The 19,837-nt window shown below is 51.9% G+C and overlaps 7 protein-coding genes across 7 annotated transcripts; 3 read left to right on the forward strand and 4 right to left on the reverse strand.

The window, feature by feature from the left end:
* Window positions 1–2,161: 2,161 nt before the first annotated feature.
* On the forward strand, window positions 2,162–4,616 carry YVC1 (Calcium channel yvc1; the record flags this gene model as incomplete). The annotated part of the gene is made up of 4 exons (XM_062945370.1): window positions 2,162–2,594; window positions 2,651–2,978; window positions 3,033–3,960; window positions 4,014–4,616. Exons 1-4 carry the CDS (start codon window positions 2,492–2,494, stop codon window positions 4,614–4,616), a joined length of 1,962 nt encoding a protein of 653 aa, XP_062801329.1. The 5' UTR covers window positions 2,162–2,491.
* Window positions 4,617–5,577: 961 nt separating this feature from the next.
* QC764_302580 (uncharacterized protein) lies at window positions 5,578–6,538 on the forward strand (the record flags this gene model as incomplete). The annotated part of the gene is made up of 3 exons (XM_062945371.1): window positions 5,578–5,629; window positions 5,699–6,067; window positions 6,129–6,538. The coding sequence occupies 3 exons, from the start codon at window positions 5,578–5,580 to the stop codon at window positions 6,407–6,409; spliced, it is 702 nt and encodes a 233-aa protein (XP_062801330.1). The 3' UTR covers window positions 6,410–6,538.
* QC764_302585 (uncharacterized protein) lies at window positions 6,503–7,035 on the reverse strand (the record flags this gene model as incomplete). Its single annotated transcript, XM_062945372.1, is given in 3 exon segments — window positions 6,503–6,567; window positions 6,572–6,838; window positions 6,915–7,035. Coding segments are annotated over 3 exon segments (453 nt in total).
* An 831-nt stretch (window positions 7,036–7,866) lies between these two features.
* On the reverse strand, window positions 7,867–8,539 carry QC764_0049250 (uncharacterized protein; the record flags this gene model as incomplete). Its single annotated transcript, XM_062940382.1, has 2 exons — window positions 8,116–8,539; window positions 7,867–8,039 (listed from the first exon to the last, which is right to left on the reverse strand). Exons 1-2 carry the CDS (start codon window positions 8,264–8,266, stop codon window positions 7,867–7,869), a joined length of 324 nt encoding a protein of 107 aa, XP_062801332.1. The 5' UTR covers window positions 8,267–8,539.
* A 1,003-nt stretch (window positions 8,540–9,542) lies between these two features.
* Window positions 9,543–13,966, forward strand: SPF1 (putative cation-transporting ATPase 1). Its single transcript, XM_062945373.1, has 3 exons — window positions 9,543–10,114; window positions 10,197–13,264; window positions 13,321–13,966. Exons 1-3 carry the CDS (start codon window positions 9,758–9,760, stop codon window positions 13,847–13,849), a joined length of 3,954 nt encoding a protein of 1,317 aa, XP_062801333.1. The 5' UTR covers window positions 9,543–9,757; the 3' UTR covers window positions 13,850–13,966.
* A 713-nt stretch (window positions 13,967–14,679) lies between these two features.
* Window positions 14,680–16,808, reverse strand: MDH1 (Malate dehydrogenase, cytoplasmic). Its single transcript, XM_062945374.1, has 3 exons — window positions 16,172–16,808; window positions 15,960–16,077; window positions 14,680–15,864 (listed from the first exon to the last, which is right to left on the reverse strand). The coding sequence occupies exons 1-3, from the start codon at window positions 16,358–16,360 to the stop codon at window positions 15,026–15,028; spliced, it is 1,146 nt and encodes a 381-aa protein (XP_062801334.1). The 5' UTR covers window positions 16,361–16,808; the 3' UTR covers window positions 14,680–15,025.
* A 1,677-nt stretch (window positions 16,809–18,485) lies between these two features.
* Window positions 18,486–19,209, reverse strand: QC764_0049280 (uncharacterized protein; the record flags this gene model as incomplete). Its single annotated transcript, XM_062940383.1, has 3 exons — window positions 18,486–18,569; window positions 18,840–18,918; window positions 19,106–19,209. 3 exons carry the CDS (start codon window positions 19,207–19,209, stop codon window positions 18,486–18,488), a joined length of 267 nt encoding a protein of 88 aa, XP_062801335.1.
* Window positions 19,210–19,837: the final 628 nt, after the last annotated feature.

Consider the following 19,837-nt stretch of genomic DNA (forward strand, 5'->3'; position numbering starts at 1 on the left):
AGTAGTTACGACCTCGGACGGCTTTAGTAAGGCGAAACTAGTTTAGCCTAGTAACCGCGAATAGATAACGGTAATCCAGGAAGTTAATACCCTCGGTTAAGCTATCCCTCTTTTTATGATTTTAGCCGCGTAGTACTACCTTACTAATTAATATATTAAGTATAACCTACCGTTTACTTAGCGTATCGCAATTACTGATAATAACTAGACTACTAATCCGGTAAGCCTAGATTAAATTAAGCACTTCGATTACTATACGGCGCCCCAGTGAAATGGTAAGAAAACACACAAACCAACCACAACACCACAAATATACCCTCAACAGGGTCTCTGAATGGACACACCTGCGTGACAGTGGCTCGCTCGCAGGCCGCACTCTACGTAGGACAAAGAAAAGACTCTATGGGCTCGCAGACCACATAATAAGCACCTGATCGGCCTGATCAGAGGGCCAGAATTGCCTGCACGCGTGCAAGGCACAAAAATATGAAGAAATAAAAGTCGATGTCCCGTCTAAAATAAAATGTCCGAAGCAGACCGCTTATATACATGACCCCTGAACCCCCGAATCCTCCGAGAGCCCCACTTCCTTACACAAACCTTCAGGCTTGTGGCCGCACCCCAAACCACCAGATAAAAAGTAAATACCGGTTATTAATCCTCGACGGCTATAAAAGCCACTACTTGACTAAATTCCAGCGCTATTACTAATAAAATAATATTATTACGCTCTATATACCTCTATATTTTTCACACTACCTCTAACTACTTAATGTCGGCTACTTTGGGCTATTAAAGCAGGCGTACGGCCGCTAGATTAAGGACTTAATGCGTATATATATTAATTATGTAAATAAGCTCGAGTTCCTCTATATCTTTAGCGAGGCCTTCTTTGCCTCTATAACGGAGAAGAATATACAGGGTAGCTTTACGGGTGCTGGCCTTATACTATACGATCTAGCGAAGGTATTTTCTAAGCTAGATATAAAGCTTCGTACGTTAATACCCCTATCTTTAAGGCCGGGCACGGCACTCCCTTGGCTCTCCCAAACACCACACAACCCTCGAGAAGCTACCTTACAGTCAAAGCTTATTAAAACTCGGATATTAAACCACTAGGGTAGCTCTCCAACATCTATGTTGGCTACTGTGGATCGATTGGCTAAAGGTACGATGACTATAATGCACGAGGTGGCTCTTCTACGTATGGAGCTCTCGGCACTGCGAAAGGCCAATAAGGCACTTAGTAAGAGACGGAGAGCCAAAAAAACACGTGTGAGGCTTGGAGGGTCACTTGCCGTACAAGAGGCACAGGATCTACTGGATCAGAAGGCCGTGGGCGAGCAGGTAATCCAGGAAAATCGACAAAGTGGTGGTGGTATAGGGGGGTCTCGTACGAAGCAGTGCTGTGGTATATGCGGCAAGCCTGGCCATAATGCGCGCACTTGCCAGGAGGCTGAAAAAGCCTCAGATTCAGCTGCTTCTGATGTAATTATAGTCGGTTCCTAGTGTTGTGGTCTAGCAATTGAGGATAGCTGTTGTAGGGTGGTGGAGAGTGTACGACTCGCTTATATGCGCGACTCGCTTATAATATACGTTACCGTTGGGTGAACAATAAACAAAGGTGGCACAAGCGGCATCGGAATCCTCAAACACTCTGAGGGACCCAATCTCGGACCATCCTATTTGCAGAGGCCGCCACGAGCTTTGTGCAACATGACCACAACCTGCTTTTGTTTCTATTGTTACGGCATCTCACGAGAACACACCATAGCAGGGAGTGTGGTCAAATTTCTGCAACGTGGTGAGGACTGGGTGAACCGTCAAGGTTGCAGTTGATATCCTCTATTCGGTACCTTCCCATAATCACGGATGATGCCACTTATACCCGAAACAAAACATGGCCCAGTCGTGGGTGGTGCAAATAGATGCATGCACCTGTGCCATGATCATGACAGCCGTTGGCTGCCAAGGTCTAGACCTCCATCGATCTGCCATCCCAGCTTTGCTTGGCTCGATGCTCCGAACAGGTGCAGCCAGTTCAGCTACCCCTGTCGCCTGAGCTGTTAGCCTTTTTAACACTTGATGCCGCATCTGATAGCAGCGATGAGATAGCACCCCAACTACCCCGCACACCACTTTACGTCATGGCAACAGGGATCTGTGCTGCTGTGCTGCTGTGGACGTCAACACACGCTGAAACTCAATTCCTTGTTGGCCCATTGCGCCGGTCACCTTTCACGATTGCCAAGGCACTGATCGGGGTGCACTAGCTATTTTTTTCTTGTTTGGCGTCTTGGAGTCCCTATCTTTGCCGGCGCTGCTTTTGTTTTTGAGACATTTCTCTTTTTCTTTCTCTCTATCCTCTCATTCCTCGGTGGGACGCGTTTCTCTGGGTCTTGGGTTGAGATCTTTCGCCAGAGTAGCAGTAGTGGGACATCAAGGTTCACGATACCAACAAACGTTTCCCAGACAACCACCACTTCACACCATGGGAGGCCTAAGCTGGAGAAAACTTCTCGGTTGGGATCGCCATCCTAGTGACGGCCATCGTCACGATTATGACAGCTGGTGGCATGATTCTCGTCGGCGTCGTAGGTCTTTTCCATTCTCTCTCCAATTGCCGAATTGCTGTTAACGTGCCAAGAAGTGCTCCCCCACTACCACGATGAATCTCTCGAGTCTGCCATTCCTCCACAAGCCGTCACCGAAGTAGCCCTCCGATTGCGCCACCTGATCGAGCAGTGTGTTCCTTGCGAGTTGAACCCCGATTTGGTCACCCGCCCTCACAGTAAGGTCATCACCACCAAGGTGATCAAAGCAGCCAAGGAGGCCGGTGGGAAGGAGCACGGCGCCTGTGTGGTGTTTTGTCTGCTGGTGAACAAGCGCTGGTGGAAGCACCAGAGTCTGGTTGAGCTATGGGATGCCGATTTGCATAACCTCAGGGCGGTAGCTTGTGAGGTTATCGCCAAGCAGATGTAAGTCGTATTTCTGTGTCTTGAGAGCTCCGGCAACAAGCTGACACACCACAGTATCGAGACGGAGAATGATCCTACTTACCTCATGCACTCGGTCCTCCTCAAGCGGTACTCTATCATCATTGATGGCAAGCCCACACCACCAGCCAATGTCGTTGAGCGAGCTGTTGATCTCCACGCCCTTAGAGTGATTGGTTCATCCGGCTACCAAAAATGCATCAACTTCCTCTGGAAGGGCTGGCTAGTCCAGGATGAGGACGACCCGTCCACCTTTGTGGACTACAAGGACAAGGACAACACGTCGTACTGCGCCCACCTCGACCCCGACCGCATGCGAGCACCCATGTACCAGAACGTGACGCAGATGCTCTTCTCCTTCTTCTACCTCATACTCTACACCCTTGCGATGAACTCAGTAAATGCCCGAGGAGAGATTGACCTCATCGAGGGGCTGCTGTATGTCTTCACCATTGGCTACATCTGCGACGAACTGTCCAAGCTCTGGAAAGCTGGGCATCAGATCCTGAGCTTTTGGCACGCATTCAACTCGGTCCTGTACGCGCTGGTGACCACCAGCTTGGCCATGAGGTTCATTGCGCTCAGTGCTGGGGTTGATGATCCGATCAGACATCAATACACGACGCTGAGCTACAACTTTTTGGCTGTCAGCGCGCCGTTGTTTTGGGGCCGGCTGCTGCTCTACCTTGACAGTTTCAGGTTCTTCGGCGCCATGTTGGTGGTGCTCAAGGTGATGATGAAGGAGTCGATGATCTTCTTTGCGCTGCTTATTGTGATCTTTATTGGCTTCCTCCAGGCTTTCATCGGCCTGGACTTTGCTGAGGATCAAGCGGCCGAGGACTTTTACTTTATCATTCAGGCGATGGCGAACGCGCTGATGCAGAGCCCGGATTTCAGTGGGTTTGATAAGTTCAGTCATCCGTTTGGACTAATTTTGTATTACTGCTTTACTTTTGTTGTCATGGTATGTTTTCCGGAGACTTGAGGGAGATTGACAGAGAGCTAACGAAGAGATAGGTTGTCCTCCTCAACATCCTGATCGCGCTTTACAACTCGGCCTACGAGGACATCTACGACAACGCCAACGACGAGTATCTCGCCATGTTTGCGCAAAAGACGATGACTTTTGTTCGTGCTCCCGACGAGAATGTGTTCATACCGCCCTTGAACCTGATTGAGATTTTCTGCTTGGCCATCCCGTTCGAGTGGTGGATGAGCAAGAAGACGTATGAACACCTCAACGATATCGTCATGGCTGCGCTCTACTCGCCTCTGCTGCTTGTGTCGGCCTATTTTGAAATGAGGACTGCCCAGGAGATCAGAGGGAACAGGGCCCGGGGCGAGGAGGATGATGATACCATTGAGGAGTGGGAGCAAATGTCTGACCACTTTGACTTTGAGGGTGACGGGTGGTCCAAGACTGTGGCCAGCGCAAAGAGTAATCTGGAGGAGGATGCCGATGTGGTCGAGATTAAGAAGCTGAAGCAGGAGGTGGAGGAGCTGAAGAAGATGATCGAGGGGTTGACCAAGTTTATTGCTGGTGAGAAGGGACTTGGAAATGGCGATACCGAAGAGCTAAAGGGGGTTGACGAGGAGGGAGAGTCTAGTGGTGGTGCTTAGGGTTTGGTGCCTGTGGTATTTCCTATGGTTGTATGGTTGTTTGCATTGCTAGCGGGCGTTTTTTGGCTTTGGCGAGTACCGCGGGTGGAAGACCTAATTGCATCTGTGTTGACTAGTGTGTCTTTTCAGAATTTACAGACGACGTGGTAATATCGCGCTGCCCTAGGGTTGAGTAGAGGCCTTGATGAGACTCTGGAAGAGTCACCTTATCAATCAGCACATGTCTTCCACGAGTCATTCCCCTTGCCATGTCTACTTGACCGGGACCGTAGGTAACTTTCCGATTTTACCCCTTCTAGCTCTCACTTTTCTTAGGTCATGTCAAGGACATGACGACTTCATGGCCCAGACGCGTAGAGTACCTTTTGGCGTCTGGTTTTCATGACCGAAGCTACCATCTCCGGAGAAGATCAGCAGATGCACGGCAGCAGCCCATAACTACCATGTGGTTCCAGCATAAATACCGTTCAACCTTCCCGCTCGTCTACCTACGCAACATTTGTCAACGCGGGAAAAAGGAAGACCACTCCCCGCTCGCCCGCCCAGTTGCCGACATTCGGGAACAGCCACTTCATGTTCCCCAGATTTCTCTTCCGTTCTGGGACAAGCTCCATGTCACCTCTGCCGGGAGTGCTACCCCCATGCCCAATCTGTCAACTAGGACTTCATTTAGGCAAACAGGCTAAACACCCACCATGGCGCTCAACTGGCCAGCGATATTGGCACAAGGCACTGACGGAATGGGAGCACGAGATTCCAGGCTGTCAACTTGGCCAAACCTGTTCACGTCTTGGCCATTTATAGCACTTGAAGTCGGTATTTGTAGCCTCCGAGGGGATGTTTACGGGGTGGTGGGACATCACCAGCACGAAAGCATATAAGTCTGTCAACACCACTCCTACCCCTAGACTTCCCTGCCATTCAACAATCCCCAAACTCACCACCCGGAACCACCACCACAATGAAGCCAACAGCTCTCCTCCTCCTCGCCGCCACAGGCGCAGAAGCTCACTGTAACTAACCCACCCCCCTTTCCCCCTTATTTTGTTTCTCCCACCCCCAAGACTAACCCTCCGGCCCAGACCGCTTCTCCAAACTAATCGTCGACGGCGTCCCGGAAACAAAAGAATGGGGCTTCGTCCGCCAATCCAAAAACTACCAGTCCAACGCCGGCGTCACAGATGTAAACAGCAACGACATGCGCTGCTACCAAATGCGCACCGGCACCGCCACCGCGACCGTCACAGCCGGCACCCGCCTCGGCTTTGTCGCCATGTCAGCCGTCACCCATTTTGGCCCCGTGTCCTTCTACATGGCTCGCGTGCCCGACAATGCAAACATCAACACGTGGGAGCCGGCGGGGAATGTGTGGTTCAAAGTGGGGGAAATCAGTGCCCAAGCTGGGCCGAACGGGCAGCTGGGGAGTTCGGAGCAGAATTGGCCTGCTTATAGTACGTTTTTCTTGCGGATCAAAAGTGTGAGAGGGGTATGCTGACAAAATTGATGGGGTAGACCAGAAAGAAGTGTACTTTAATGTGCCCAAAGAGGTGCCAAACGGAAAGTATCTTGTTCGTGTGGAGAGTATTGCTCTACACCAGGCTCAGTCGGCGGGTGGTGCCCAGCTTTACATCAACTGCGCTCAGGTTGAGGTTGTGGGCGGGGGGAGTGGGCGGCCGGGCCCGCTGGTTTCTTTCCCGGGGGCGTACGGTAGGAATGATCCCGGGTTGGTGTGGTCGTATTATCCTGTTCGGACGAGCTACAAAGCTCCGGGGCCGGCGGTTTGGCAGGGTTGAGAGGGAAAGAGGGGTGTTGTACGATGGAGGAGGGTTGTTCACAGCTATTGCAGACGTGTGTCGCTTGTTACAACAAAGCTGATGACTGAGATGTTATATCGTCTTCTGTTCTGGACATCGATTGCCGAAGTTATTGTCGTCCGCAATCCCTACACCACCTACCTTGTTGAACAGATAGAATGGCGTAGTTGACGGACCCCAAGTCTGCAGCTCGACGGCCAGTGCAAGTGTGCCCATTCGTCCTGGCTGTCTCGGGAGCGTAGCCATTTCCGTCTGCGCGCTCCGCAACGCCTTCGGCATTGTGTCCGACCAAGAGCCCAATAGAATTCGTTCCACCCAAGGCAGTGTCGGGGCAGTTCATGCCGACGGAGAATTTAGCATTGTCTCCGGTGCTGAACACGACGCCTGGAGCGCTACCATAAAGGCCAACTGGGTAGTCAAAGAATCTTGTCTATGGAGAGAAGGTCAGTATTTGTGAGCCATGTGCCGCAAGAGACCGACGAACCTTTCGATAGGTGCAAATGCCACATGGGTAGCCAGAGGGCTTCGTTGAGCTCTTGTCGGCGGCTGGGATCTTGCGCGCCACTTGGAATCGTTTCGCCGTTGATGCGATGATCCTCGACCATGTTGATTTCGGTGTTCGGTCCGTTGAGGACGAAGAGTTGGTTGACCGCACTGCATGTGTATGATCAGCATTGTGAGACCAAGACATCGTAGGATACGTGACTTACTCTTTCACATGTCAATTTTTAAGCACAAATTTAGAGCCTTCTCTGAACGAAAAGATCATGCCCTCATGCCAAATTCGATGTCCCCAAACTACATGTATGGTGGCTACTCGTACACCCAGGATACGTCACCCTCCCAGCCATCTGCATCAACACCAACATCAAAATGATGCCCAGCAAAACCCGAACCTCCCAACGTATAGTATTCCTCTCATTAGTATGCAGCCAACCATTTCCACAAATTGAGTTATCAGCCTCCCCCTGTGAGATCACCATATGTTCAAGTTGAAAGGCCGGCCAAGCGGGAAGGGCGGAAACGCCTAACCACGTAAGCAAAACCCTCACAGTTCCGCGCCACTCGAATCACCGAGTTCAACCAGAGTAATTGGACCTCTGCCGCTGTAAACAGACACCCAAGGGTACCGCCCTTCCCCAAAGTAGGGGACGTTTGGAATGGCGGTCGCTTTTGCCAGGGTTCAATCGGTTTGGAACTGTAGAGGATGAAGCAAACAAGACTCCTGCAGTCCGGTGAGGAAAGATTTACAATGGATCTCCAACCGCCATCGTGATAAATGGCAGCTGCCGCAGTAGAATCGCTCGAAAATTCTTCCCGTTTTTGCGTCGACGTGATATACGACACAGGCAGCATGTCGAAGAAAAGAAAGAAAATGAGTGCGCTGCGACACCAGAGGTGTGGGCTTACTTGAATGATGGGTCCGCCAACGGGAGTCATGAGATCCGAAATGGCGAAATCGCCAGCGGGATCGGGGGATGGAGTTTTCTGGGCCATCGCCCTCTTCTTGTTTTGGCGGCAGCAGGGAGCGGAATCAACGGTTCGTAGTGCGGCAAATCGTCGACAAGCGGAGAATATATCCCCGCCATGGGGTTCTGTTTGAAATCTTCTGTGCAAAAAGGCGGAGAATGTCAGTTCAAGACTGGAATGAGTCGTCGCGATAGGCAAGTAGCGATGTAACATACCTTTGGTCGACTTGCCAGGGTGGATTTGTCCCATGAGTGCTTGTGAATCGGACCTCTTCCCATTGTATTCGATTGAATTAGTGCAAAGGCGATCAGCAAGAGAAGAACAGAAAAAGTCGTGATAAATATCAATTGAAGCGGATACTGGCATACCAGGGGAGTTGAAACCACTTGAGGCTGTGGTGGTGCTGGGTGGGAGCGGGAGGAAGAGAGATTGCAAGGTGGAAGAGGTTGGAGAGAGAAGAGAAAAGAGAGAGAGGGCAGCAGCGGAAGCGACTTGATTTGTACCTGAAATTTTGTGGGGCTGGCAGAATTCTTTAGTGAGTGGTAATATAGAAATCAGCCGCGACTCGAGTCAGGACAAAACAAGAAAGGGGAAAGTGAAGGCCATGAATAATGGATGGAAACAACACTTATATATGCGTGTTTAAGTGGTACCTGAAAATACTATACCATGGAGAGTGAGTTGACTTGGTCGTCGTGGTGACATCCTCTTCTGCGCATGGCACTCATCAAAAACTCAGGGATATGTTAGATGGATGGATACGCTGAGTTGAAACAACATTAAGTCAAACAAAGTCGAATCTTGTCATCGATATCGGGTCCAAAATGATGCTGTGGTGTCAGTAGCATATGGCAGCAGTCAATAACCTACAAGTACCATTCAGGATGTTGATTTAGTTGGGTGGCGACTGTGATGATTTAAGGAATTTACTTGCTTATGGTATTCGTCCACGGGTAAGAGTCTCAAGTGACAATGGCTCTGTACCAGGTTGACTAAGGTGTGTTTATGGTATACAGGTATATAAGTCCCTGTTCCGCAATATGGTCATAGTAACTCTGATTGGGTCCCGGCAATGCTCTGTTGGCGTCATAAAACAGTCGCTGGTAACTTTGGATACCTTAATTGGGACAACCTTTTACACTAGGGGCTACCCCCTGGGCTATTGGATAGCTTTTGTTATACCTTGGTGTGTTTATTTCCACACGGCCATGATGTCCAGGGTGGCTAATGAGATGGGACGGTGGGATGGGCCAAGATAACCTCATTTTTCTGTGGGATAGGTCATTATGGTATGTCGAGCTTCGGTGGGTACCAAGCTTGAATGAAGTATGATCTGAATAATAACACATGAAACTGCTGGTGACACCCCCGTGGCGCCAGTCAACCGTCATGTCGTAAGGTAATATGTCCATAACACACTCTTTCATAGTTGCAATACGTCTGGCATATTCAGCAATGCTGCCGTTCGGATCAATGTTGAAGTCGGATGTCGTTAAGATGGCGGCTGTTCTTCGGCACATTCCCCACGTCAACTGTTTGGCCCCCACGTGGCGGCAGCTGACGAAGAGCTGGCGGGGGGCCTGGGGTGGCGTCCCAGGAAAAAGGGACGCTAAGCCTAATTGGAGGCAAAAGCACACCTAATTCCATTGCATCCTATGGCCTTCGGCGCTGCGCTGTTCACGTCTCCGTCTTGCCGCCAAATTTCCCACGGCTCCGTCATCTCTCGAGCCACCGCAACGCGACGACCACCGAATAGAGAACGACCCGCCACGGCGGCCATCATCAATGTGGACACCATAGACGGATAATCTCTTCTCACTCTCTCTTTTCCCTTCTTCTCTGTAACATCGGCCAGCCATGGCGCCGCTCGTCGATAACTCGCAGATTCAGTCCGCTGAACTGCTGCGCCCGCTGCCTCTGGCCCAGCATGCCTACATTTGGCCGTTTGCCATAATATGGCCCGTTTTTCTACGATACTATCTCAGCGAGGAACTCTACAACAAACACATCGGGGCGCAGGAATGGACGTTTGTCTGGGTTGGCTCTATCATCACTGTCCAGGCGCTGACCTGGCTCTGCACACACTGGAGCGTTAACCTTGATGCCACGTTCACCGCCCGGAAGGTCCGCACCATCGAGGATGCGAAACTGATCAAGGTTGTCCCAATTGCGAATGCCGGCTCTGCTGAGATTTGCAAGCTTGTTCGTGACAAGGTGAGCCCTCGCAAACCCCCGACATTCTGGCTTCTCGGAAAGCAAAGAACAAGTACAGGGTCTAATCTTGAAAAATGTCCAGGTCGGAGGCAAGCCCAACCTCTCGTTCCTTTTCCAAAAGCGCCGTTTTCTCTACAATCCCGAGACCAAGAAGTTCGGTACCCTTGCCTACGACATCGATGCTAGCCCTGCCCCAAAGCTTGAGAAGTTCCAGAAATCCAGGGGTATCACCAGCGCCTCCGAGTTGGAGCGCCTCGAGCAGCACTATGGCACCAACACTTTCGACATCCCAGTCCCAACTTTCACCGAGCTCTTCAAGGAACACGCGGTCGCCCCGTTCTTTGTGTTCCAGCTGTTTTGCGTGGGTCTCTGGTTGTTAGATGAATACTGGTACTACTCGCTCTTCACCCTGTTCATGCTCGTCATGTTCGAAAGCACCGTGGTCTGGCAGCGTCAGCGCACCCTTGTTGAATTCCGAGGAATGAGCATCAAGCCTTACAACATCTACGTCTATCGCCTCGGCAAGTGGACTGAAATCCAGAGCGACAAGCTTCTGCCTGGCGATTTGGTCTCAGTCTCGCGCACCAAGGAGGATAGCGGTGTTGCCTGCGATATGATCTTGGTCGAGGGTACTGCGATTGTGAATGAGGCCATGCTCTCCGGTGAGAGTACTCCTCTTCTCAAGGATTCAATTCAACTTCGTCCCGGCGAGGCTGAAATCGATATCGAGGGTCTCGACAAGAACTCCTTCCTCTGGGGAGGCACCAAGGTCTTGCAGATTACCCATGGCAACACTGAAGAGGAGAGGCCTAAGCTTGCTTCAGGCGTTCCCGCGCCTCCTGACAACGGAGCCATGGCTATTGTCACCAAGACTGGTTTCGAGACTTCCCAGGGAAGCTTGGTTCGTACCATGATCTACTCTACTGAACGCGTCTCGGCCAACAACGCCGAGGCTCTGTTCTTCATCTTGTTCTTGCTTATCTTTGCTCTTGCTGCCTCTTGGTATGTCTGGGACGAGGGTGTCAAGAAGGACCGCAAGAGATCTAAGCTTCTGTTGGACTGCATTCTCATCACCACAAGCGTCGTGCCCCCTGAGCTTCCTATGGAACTCAGCTTGGCCGTCAACACCAGTTTGGCTGCTCTTGCCAAGTTCGCTATCTTCTGCACTGAACCCTTCAGAATTCCCTTCGCTGGCCGCATCGATGTGGCATGCTTCGACAAGACTGGCACTCTCACGGGAGAAGACCTCGTGGTTGAGGGTATCGCTGGTCTTGGCCTGGGCCACTCTGGCACTGACACCCCTAGGGAGACCGATGGCGCCCATAGCCATATGACCAAGGTCCACGATGCTGGCCTCGAGACCACCCTCGTCCTTGCCACTGCGCATGCTCTTGTCAAGCTTGACGAAGGGGAGGTTGTTGGAGACCCGATGGAAAAGGCTACACTCAACGCTCTTGGTTGGTCCTTGGGCAAGAATGATACCTTGACTAGCAAACCTACCACTGTTGCGATTACCGGCATTGCTGGCACCGTTCAGATCAAGCGCCGTTTCCAGTTTTCTTCTGCTTTGAAGCGCCAGAGCGCTGTCGCCACCATCCATGCCACTGAGAACAAGGCCGACCAAAGACTGAAGGGTACTTTTGTCGCCGTCAAGGGCGCCCCCGAGACGATCATGAAGATGCTGGTCACTGTGCCCAAGGACTACGAGGAAACGTACAAGTACTTCACTCGCCGTGGCTCCCGTGTCTTGGCGTTGGCTTACAAGCACTTATCTGTGGATAACGAGCTTGGTATGAGCAGGATCAACGACTTGAAGCGTGAGAAGGTGGAATCGGAACTTACTTTTGCTGGTTTCTTGGTTCTTCAGTGCCCTCTCAAGGATGATGCCAAGGAGGCGGTTCGCATGCTCAACGAGAGCAGCCACCGTGTCGTCATGATTACCGGAGATAACCCGCTTACTGCTGTTCACGTCGCCAAGGAGGTGGAAATCGTCGACCGGGATGTTCTCATCTTGGATTCCCCTGAGCACAGCGTGCATGGTGAGGAGAAGCTCGTCTGGCGCAGCGTCGACGACAAGGTTCAAATTGAGGTTGACCCCACCAAGCCTATCGACCCTCAGATTATCAAGACGAAGGATCTCTGTGTTACCGGTTATGCTCTGAACAAGTTCAAAGATCAAGTTGGCTGGAAGACTCTGTTGCGCCACACGTGGGTGTACGCCCGTGTTTCGCCCAAGCAAAAGGAGGATATTCTCTTGGGTCTCAAGGATATGGGCTACTACACTCTGATGGCTGGCGATGGTACCAACGATGTCGGTGCGCTCAAACAAGCCCACATTGGTGTTGCTCTTCTCAACGGCACTCAACAGGATCTGACACGCATTGCCGAACACGCACGCGACCAACGGATGAAGGGCATGTACCAGAAGCAGGTCGACCTGATGAAGAGATGGAACCAGCCTGCGCCCCCCGTTCCTGCCATGATCGCTCACTTGTACCCCCCTGGACCCAGCAACCCCCACTACGAGAAGGCCATGGAGCGCGAGGCTGCCAAGAGAGGTGTCGCAGTCGCCCAGCTCGCCAAGGCCAACGGCACCGACATCGAGACTGTGACTTCTCCTGCCGCTCAGCAACTCATCAACCAAGACCCGCGGAGAGCTAAGCAATCTGATGCTGTGGCCAAGGCCACCAACTTTGCCGACAAGCTTCAACAATCCATGATGGACGCTGAGCTTGACGATGAGCCCCCTTCGCTGAAGCTGGGCGATGCCTCCGTCGCCGCCCCCTTCACTTCCAAGCTCCGTAACGTCATTGCCATTCCCAACATTATCCGCCAAGGTCGTTGCACCCTTGTTGCCACCATTCAAATGTACAAGATTCTCGCTCTCAACTGCCTGATTAGTGCGTACAGTTTGAGTGTTTTGTACCTCGAGGGTATCAAGTTTGGCGACGGTCAGATCACCATCAGTGGTATGCTCATGAGCGTCTGCTTCTTGTCTATCTCCCGCGCCAAATCCGTTGAGGGTCTGTCCAAGGAGAGACCGCAGCCGAATATCTTCAATTTCTACATCATCGGGTCCATTCTTGGCCAGTTTGCTGTTCATGTCGCGACGCTTATCTACATTGCCCGGTTTTGCGATAGGCTTGAGCCGTAAGTTTCATCTTCCCCGCCTGCTGTCTACTCGCATGCTGACTTGAGCGTATTAGTCGCTCCGAAATGGTCGATCTCGAGGCCGAGTTCTCCCCCTCCCTTCTCAACTCGGCCGTCTACCTCCTTCAGCTCATCCAGCAGATCTCCACTTTTGCCGTCAACTATCAGGGCCGTCCCTTCCGCGAATCGCTCTCGGAGAACCGGGGCATGTTCTGGGGCATTCTTGGCGTCACCGCCATTGCATTTTCCTGCTCCACCGAGTTTCTCCCTGAGCTCAACCAACAGATGAAGCTCGTGCCCTTCACCGAGGAGTTCAAGACTACCATGACAGCGGTGATGGTGCTGGATTATGTTGCTTGCTATGCTATCGAAATCGTTCTCAAGTTCTTGTTCTCGGACCTCAAGGCGAGGGACATTGCCGAGAGGAGACCGGAGCAGCTTGAGAGGGAGAGGGCGAGGAAGGAGGAGGAACGCAAGAAGAAGGAAGAAGAGGAGGATAGAAAGAGGGAGGAGCAGGTGAAGGAGTTTGAGAGGAAGCTGGAGGAGAATAAGAGGAGGCTGGCGGAGGCATGGGGGAGGAATTAAAGGTTGTTTTATTATTTGGAATACATAAGGGGTTAGAAGTGTTCTAGAGCGGAGGGCACGTATTATACCTTTGATGAATGATTGTGTCAGGGGTTGGGTGGGAACGGAAAAGATGGGTTTTGGGATTGGGTGGGTTGGAGCTAGGGCTTTTACACAAATGTACTATTTATAGAGTTTTGAATGTACAATAAAAGAATGTGATGTCATGACTATGGATTTCGTGTTGAGATTGGCTTTGTGGCTTGGTGGTGTGGGATGGGCTATGGTGGTTATGGTTTCCAGTGTATCTGCTATAAACGATCCACCTCTTCCTCGCTGCGCCCACTCATTGGCCACGAGCAGTATGTACAAAATATAACCGCCGTTTTCCTTCTTTACAGCAGGCTAGACGTTGGCTCTGTTTAATGTAACTTGTTCACCATCACCTGTGCCTACTTCTGAAACCGGATTCAGATGACTCCAACGCCACGCCAGCGGTCGTTGGTTGGTCAAGAGATTGTATACCTCAGAACAAACACATGGTCTGCCTCCAAGTACCTAAGGGATAGATAGGGAAAGTAGTGCTGGAGCTGGGTAATAAAAGGAGCCAACTACCTGATAACATTCTCCCTATAGCAAACATTTAGTTTGTCCGAAACAGCACGGGGTCCTCTCCTCTTCTGTTCATGCATGCTAACTAACACAGTCCAGTCGAATCCCATGTCCTGGTCAACGCAAAGGTGGTAAGAGTGGAATCAGTCATAACATTTTTGTGACAAAAAGAAAAGAGAATAGTTAATACAGTGGTGAAGGCTGTCTAAAGGCTACCTCGACACAAGCCAAGCAAAGCCACAACAAAAGAGACATCCTGCTCTATGCTGGAAAAGAACATGTTCTATTCGCAGAGGCTCCTTCAAGCAAAAAGCAAACACAAGACGCCATCCCGTTTTGTCGCCTGCTAAAAACACTTGTCTCCCAGCTGGACTGGTACCAGCAACCCGAGACATCCATCAACCATACTTTTGTTGCCCGCAATGCACCACACGCCCTCTCCTATGTCTTTTTGTTAAGCCGCATTCATCACCGCCATCACAGTTTGCCGAGGTTCATCCGCACGAGGTCTTTTGGGCCGGTTGCCAAAAAGAAAAAGGCTAGGCCATCATTATTTTATTTGCTTGTAGGATAAAACGGCTGCATTTATTTGCCGGGGTTGGAGGCCACGAAGGCAACACCCTTCTCGATGTTCTTCTTGAGGTCAGCGAAGCAGGCCTGGAGGAGACCCTCCTCGATGGCGTCAACCTTGCCGACGGGGAGGATCTTCTCAACACCGTTGGGGCCGAGCTCAACCTTGGAGCTGAAGAAGTCGATGCCCTGGTCCTTGTAGAGGGGGCTGTCGACGAAGGTGGGCTCAATGACGCCCTTCTCGCCCTGAGCAGCGCGGAGGACGGAGTCGGCCATGCGGGCACCGGCCATGGCCATGGAGAGGGTGGCGGAACCGGCACCATCCTTGGCCTTGACAACCTCATCACCACCGAACTGGACACGCTTGACAAGCTCGGCGTCGGAGGAGAGGTCGGGGTGGTTGGACTGGGAGAAGAGGGGGACGATGGTCACACCGGAGTGGCCACCGACAACGGTGATGTTCTCATCCTTGGGGTCGGTGCCCTTCTTCTCGGAAACGAAGCGGGAGGCACGGACGACGTCAAGGGTTGTGACACCGAAGAGGCGCTTGGGGTTGTAGACACCCTTGGACTTGAAGACCTCGGCGCAGATGGGGACGGTGGAGTTGACGGGGTTGGAGATGATGAGGATGTTGGCCTCGGGGCAGGACTCGGCGCAGGCCTTGGCGAGGTCGCGGACGATGGAGGCGTTGGTGTTGAAGAGATCATCACGGGTCATGCCGGGCTTGCGGGGAACACCGGCGGGGATGAGGACGACCTCGGAGCCCTTGAGGGCGCTGGCGAGGCCGCTGGGGGTGGCCTCGTAGCCCTTGACGGTGGACTTGGTGTTGACGTGGGAGACATCAGCAGCAACGCCTGTTTGAGGGTGGCAAGAACTGTCAGCTATTGATGGGACGAACGCGAGGCTGAGGCTCTCGGAGCTAATTAGCTCCAAGGTTCCGACGACGTACCAGGGGCGCCACGGATATCGTAGAGGGCGAGCTCAGTGACTCTGGGGTTCTGCTTCAGGAGAAGAGAGAGGGGCTGGCCAATGCCACCGGCGGCACCGAGGACGGTAACCTTGGAGAGCTGTTCAAGTCAAAACCAGTCAGCGCATGCCATTCATCACCCCGCACTAGTGCTTGGTGGTGGTATGTGCAGTGGTGTTGGCGATGGTGCATACCTGGCGGGCCGACACCGAGAAGGCGCGGGTCTGGATTCTGGAGGCAAACATTTTGACGGTGATGATGATGGTCTTCGTGCGGCGGCAACGAGGATCTGGAAGGGGAGGTAGTGGTTCAAAGAAAAACAAATGCACCGGTCGAGAGGGAGGGAGCGGGTCGTTGAGGTAAAAAAAGTTGGACCGATCCATCTTTAGCCTAGCGCTGTTGGGGAGGGCCAGGGGTGACAGTGGCGGACCATTCTCGGAAGGATCGGACCTCGGAAAATCCCGCTAGACGGCCAATGAAATCGATCCACTTTTCAACCTCCGCCTGTCCTTGCCCCGGGGGATCAACGAGTGACGTCTTCGGCCGAGAGGGAAAATGGATTTGTTTTCTTCGATTTTTGGATGCATGATTGTGTCGCTGGGCTCTTCCTGTTCCACGGCTCAAGTTCGAAGCCCGAGATGCCCATCAAATGCGGCATCAGGACCCCACCACCACATTCCAACTCCCGCCAAAACGGAATGTGGGGCATCCAATTTTTCCGCCATGTTCCAAGAGCGACACCGGACGGGCCGGATAGCCAATGGCTTTTCGGCTTCGTGAATGAGCTCTCGGCTTCCACACATCAGGACAATGGACTGTCGGACCTCCTCGAGATCGGAGCTTGATGGACGCGGCTGTAAGAGCGTGCCGAGTTCGATGTAAGCATATGATGCCGAGGTGCTCCACCTCCGCATTCCCGGCATTCGTCTGGTCCTTGGCGATTTGTTGGTAACTGTGCTTTTCCTTTCTCACCGTAGTCAATGATGACCGGCATCCTAGACCTCCCGTTGGTCAGAGAAGCTGTCATAAACTGGACTGGCCCGGTCTGGCGTAGACATTCACCACGTCTTGGTGATAGCCAGCCGAATCTACGTCGTTGATTAATTGAGAGCATTTAGCTGAGCTTAACCCTTGCAGCTTTGTTGACCAGCATATAATCCGCTCCCACGGCCAGTAACCTCACCCATATCACCAAATCGGGATTTAACCCTACAAGACCCAATGTTCCTTCAATTGAATGTGTCTAGCATGTCTTCGAGTTCTTCATTATGAGGGCACAGAAGAGGACGATGGCCGCGAGGACCAAGCCAGCAACGCTATGTCTCAGTTGGAGATGTTCATCCTAGCTTAGGATGTTGACTGTCGCTTACTGATGCTGCTGGATATGTGCTTGGACGGAAGACGCTGGCTTGGGATTGGAGCTCGACGAGATTTCTCGCGCTTGCTTGCCACATGGAAGATGCGCTCGTTTGCTAACGAGACAATGATGAGATTCTCTGGCGTCTGGTTGCCCGTCTTGGGGGGTGGGAATGTCTTCTTGATGTCATCCAAACATCGTCAAGACAAAACATCTACATTGGCATCCACTTCTGAAGCTGTTTATATTCACCTTTGTGAATACATGATGGGTATTTTGCCTCGCTGTGAAAAGTTATTTACCTGGTACTTTCTCGAAAACAGCTCATCAACCTTTTGCGTGTTAAATGAGTCTGAAGGGGCTCCTTGGATAGTTTTAATGTTCCTATGGTGCACGGGGGCACGGCTTGGAGAGCCTTATTATACCTCACCTTTGTCACCGCCACTTTGGGTATCTACCAAGTCAAGTATCACGATATCTAACAGCCTCCAGTCCACGTTTTAAACTAGGTAGTGGATCAAAGTCCCTTGACTAGTCTTGATAAGTCTTGAAAAGACTTTTGGAAGTACGTTTGGCCTACTTTCGAATCGAATTTCAGAACAAACCGAAAGGTTCAAAAGGTCTATGGTTGAACGACAATATCGCAATGTCATGTAAGTGAGAGGAAAGGTAATGTCTTGTTGCACGTACCCAACGAGTCGCGTTATCTTGGCATGCAAATGGTGATATCTATCTTGGTTTGCATTGACATGGGAACTCATGATATGTCAGGTTACAAGCAGCTACATCGGCATACTGTCAATTACAATATCTTCAGGAATCTCAGCCATCAACCATAGGTCAGAACACATGCGCCCTGGCAGGGGAATGATGAGTCTGACGGCCCACCACTCAACCCCAAGCCCCTTGCCCACACTCCTGTTGCCCTGTTAAGCGATGCAATATTTCAGTAACCCACAAACATAGCTTTCAGCCCCTCACCAAGGTGGAACAGAGGGGCCGGCCAGGCAGGAGGAGCGGGCGCAGCGGTGTTGTCTCCCCAAGTTAAACGAAACCCCTACACTTCCGCACCACTCGACTCACCGTGTCGGCAAAGGCAGGAGTCGGACCTGTGCCACTGCCGAAGCAGACCCCCCCAGCTTTCGCTAGGTTCAATCGGCTTGGAACTGTAGAGGGGTGGGGAGCACGCCAGCACCCACAGTGGTGGTAGCCGAGATCTCAAAGGTGATCACCGACTGCCATCGAGAGATGACAGTCGCTGCGGGCGAAGGTTCCAAAGCTCTCCCAGTTTTTCGTTGACTGGGTACGGCCCCACGAATGACGGGACGAACCGAGAATCTAAAAAAGAAGACCGGATGCTGGGGGCAAAAAAGGGGGGCGGCGGTGGGGGGATCTGGAGAGAGTTGCCAAGAGACTCAAACGTCAGAATCGATTCCATGTGCATGGCCCGAGTAGAGGGGAAAAGAAAAGGCTTGTGCAACAAAATGAAGTTCTGCAAAACATACCAGCTCGGATAGACTTGAGGCCGCAAGGGCGCGCTGCTGAGTCGCAGGAGGGGGCGGTGGACGAGGGTCGTTATCGTGACTGAACAACCAAGTGTTGGTATGCTTGGACAAAAGGTAAGAAGAAAAGAGAGCAGGAGTTTGCGAGGAGAGGTTGAATTTATACCTACAATTGTGGGAATGGAAAGTTGCAAGCAGCCAGACTTTGCAAGCGGGCACAGATCGCAGAGATACACCTATTCTGGGGCTTTCTGTTTGGCTCTTTTCACCTCAAGAGTTGCTCCGACCAATAGGCTGACGCGTAATCCGGGTGTCGACTTTTGAAAAGGTTGCTCATGAGTTGCTCGTCTTCACCCTCTTGATCCTCCGGCATATCCTGCCAGGCTCCACATCACATCATCCCTCGCTGATTACTTCAGAGGGGTGCCAGGAGAAGCGTCTGAGGGATTTGGGTCGGTTGGGCAGTGTTCGTGATAGTTCAGAATAGGCCTAGGTAGACAGAAGGTCTGCTCAGCGGAGATGTAGGAGGGGGCAGCAGTACTAGTTGAGACATCAGAAAGGAGCAAAGGCTCAAATTACCTTATGTCGAGAGAATTCATATCTAGCAAACAGCGTCTTCGTGGAGGGTTGGGCTGGCATCAGAAGCTGAACCCTGGCGGATCAACCTGGGTGCACCGGGAGAGGACCAAAGTGCCACAGACTGGATGCCCTGTTGGGGGGTTGTCTCATTCAGTCAGCACCCCTTCCTCTTCCCACCCCATATTATCAGATTGGAAGCGCAGGACTTCCTTCTCGCCCCTCTTCTACCCACAGTCCTTTGTCTTCCCATGAACACACTATTCCCAACCGATACCATCGCTGCCCCTGTGCCTCCATCTTTTAGTCAACTCGGATGTATGTGTTTCTTCCTACCACGCACCACAGCCACAGCGAAACTCTTTGTTTTCATTCCCCCCCCTCCTTCACTTCCCCCTTTCTCCTCTTTTCATTTGGCTTGAATG

This window comes from Podospora pseudoanserina, chromosome 3 (assembly GCF_035222485.1).
Source record: "Podospora pseudoanserina strain CBS 124.78 chromosome 3, whole genome shotgun sequence".
In the NCBI taxonomy this organism is placed as follows: domain Eukaryota; kingdom Fungi; phylum Ascomycota; class Sordariomycetes; order Sordariales; family Podosporaceae; genus Podospora; species Podospora pseudoanserina.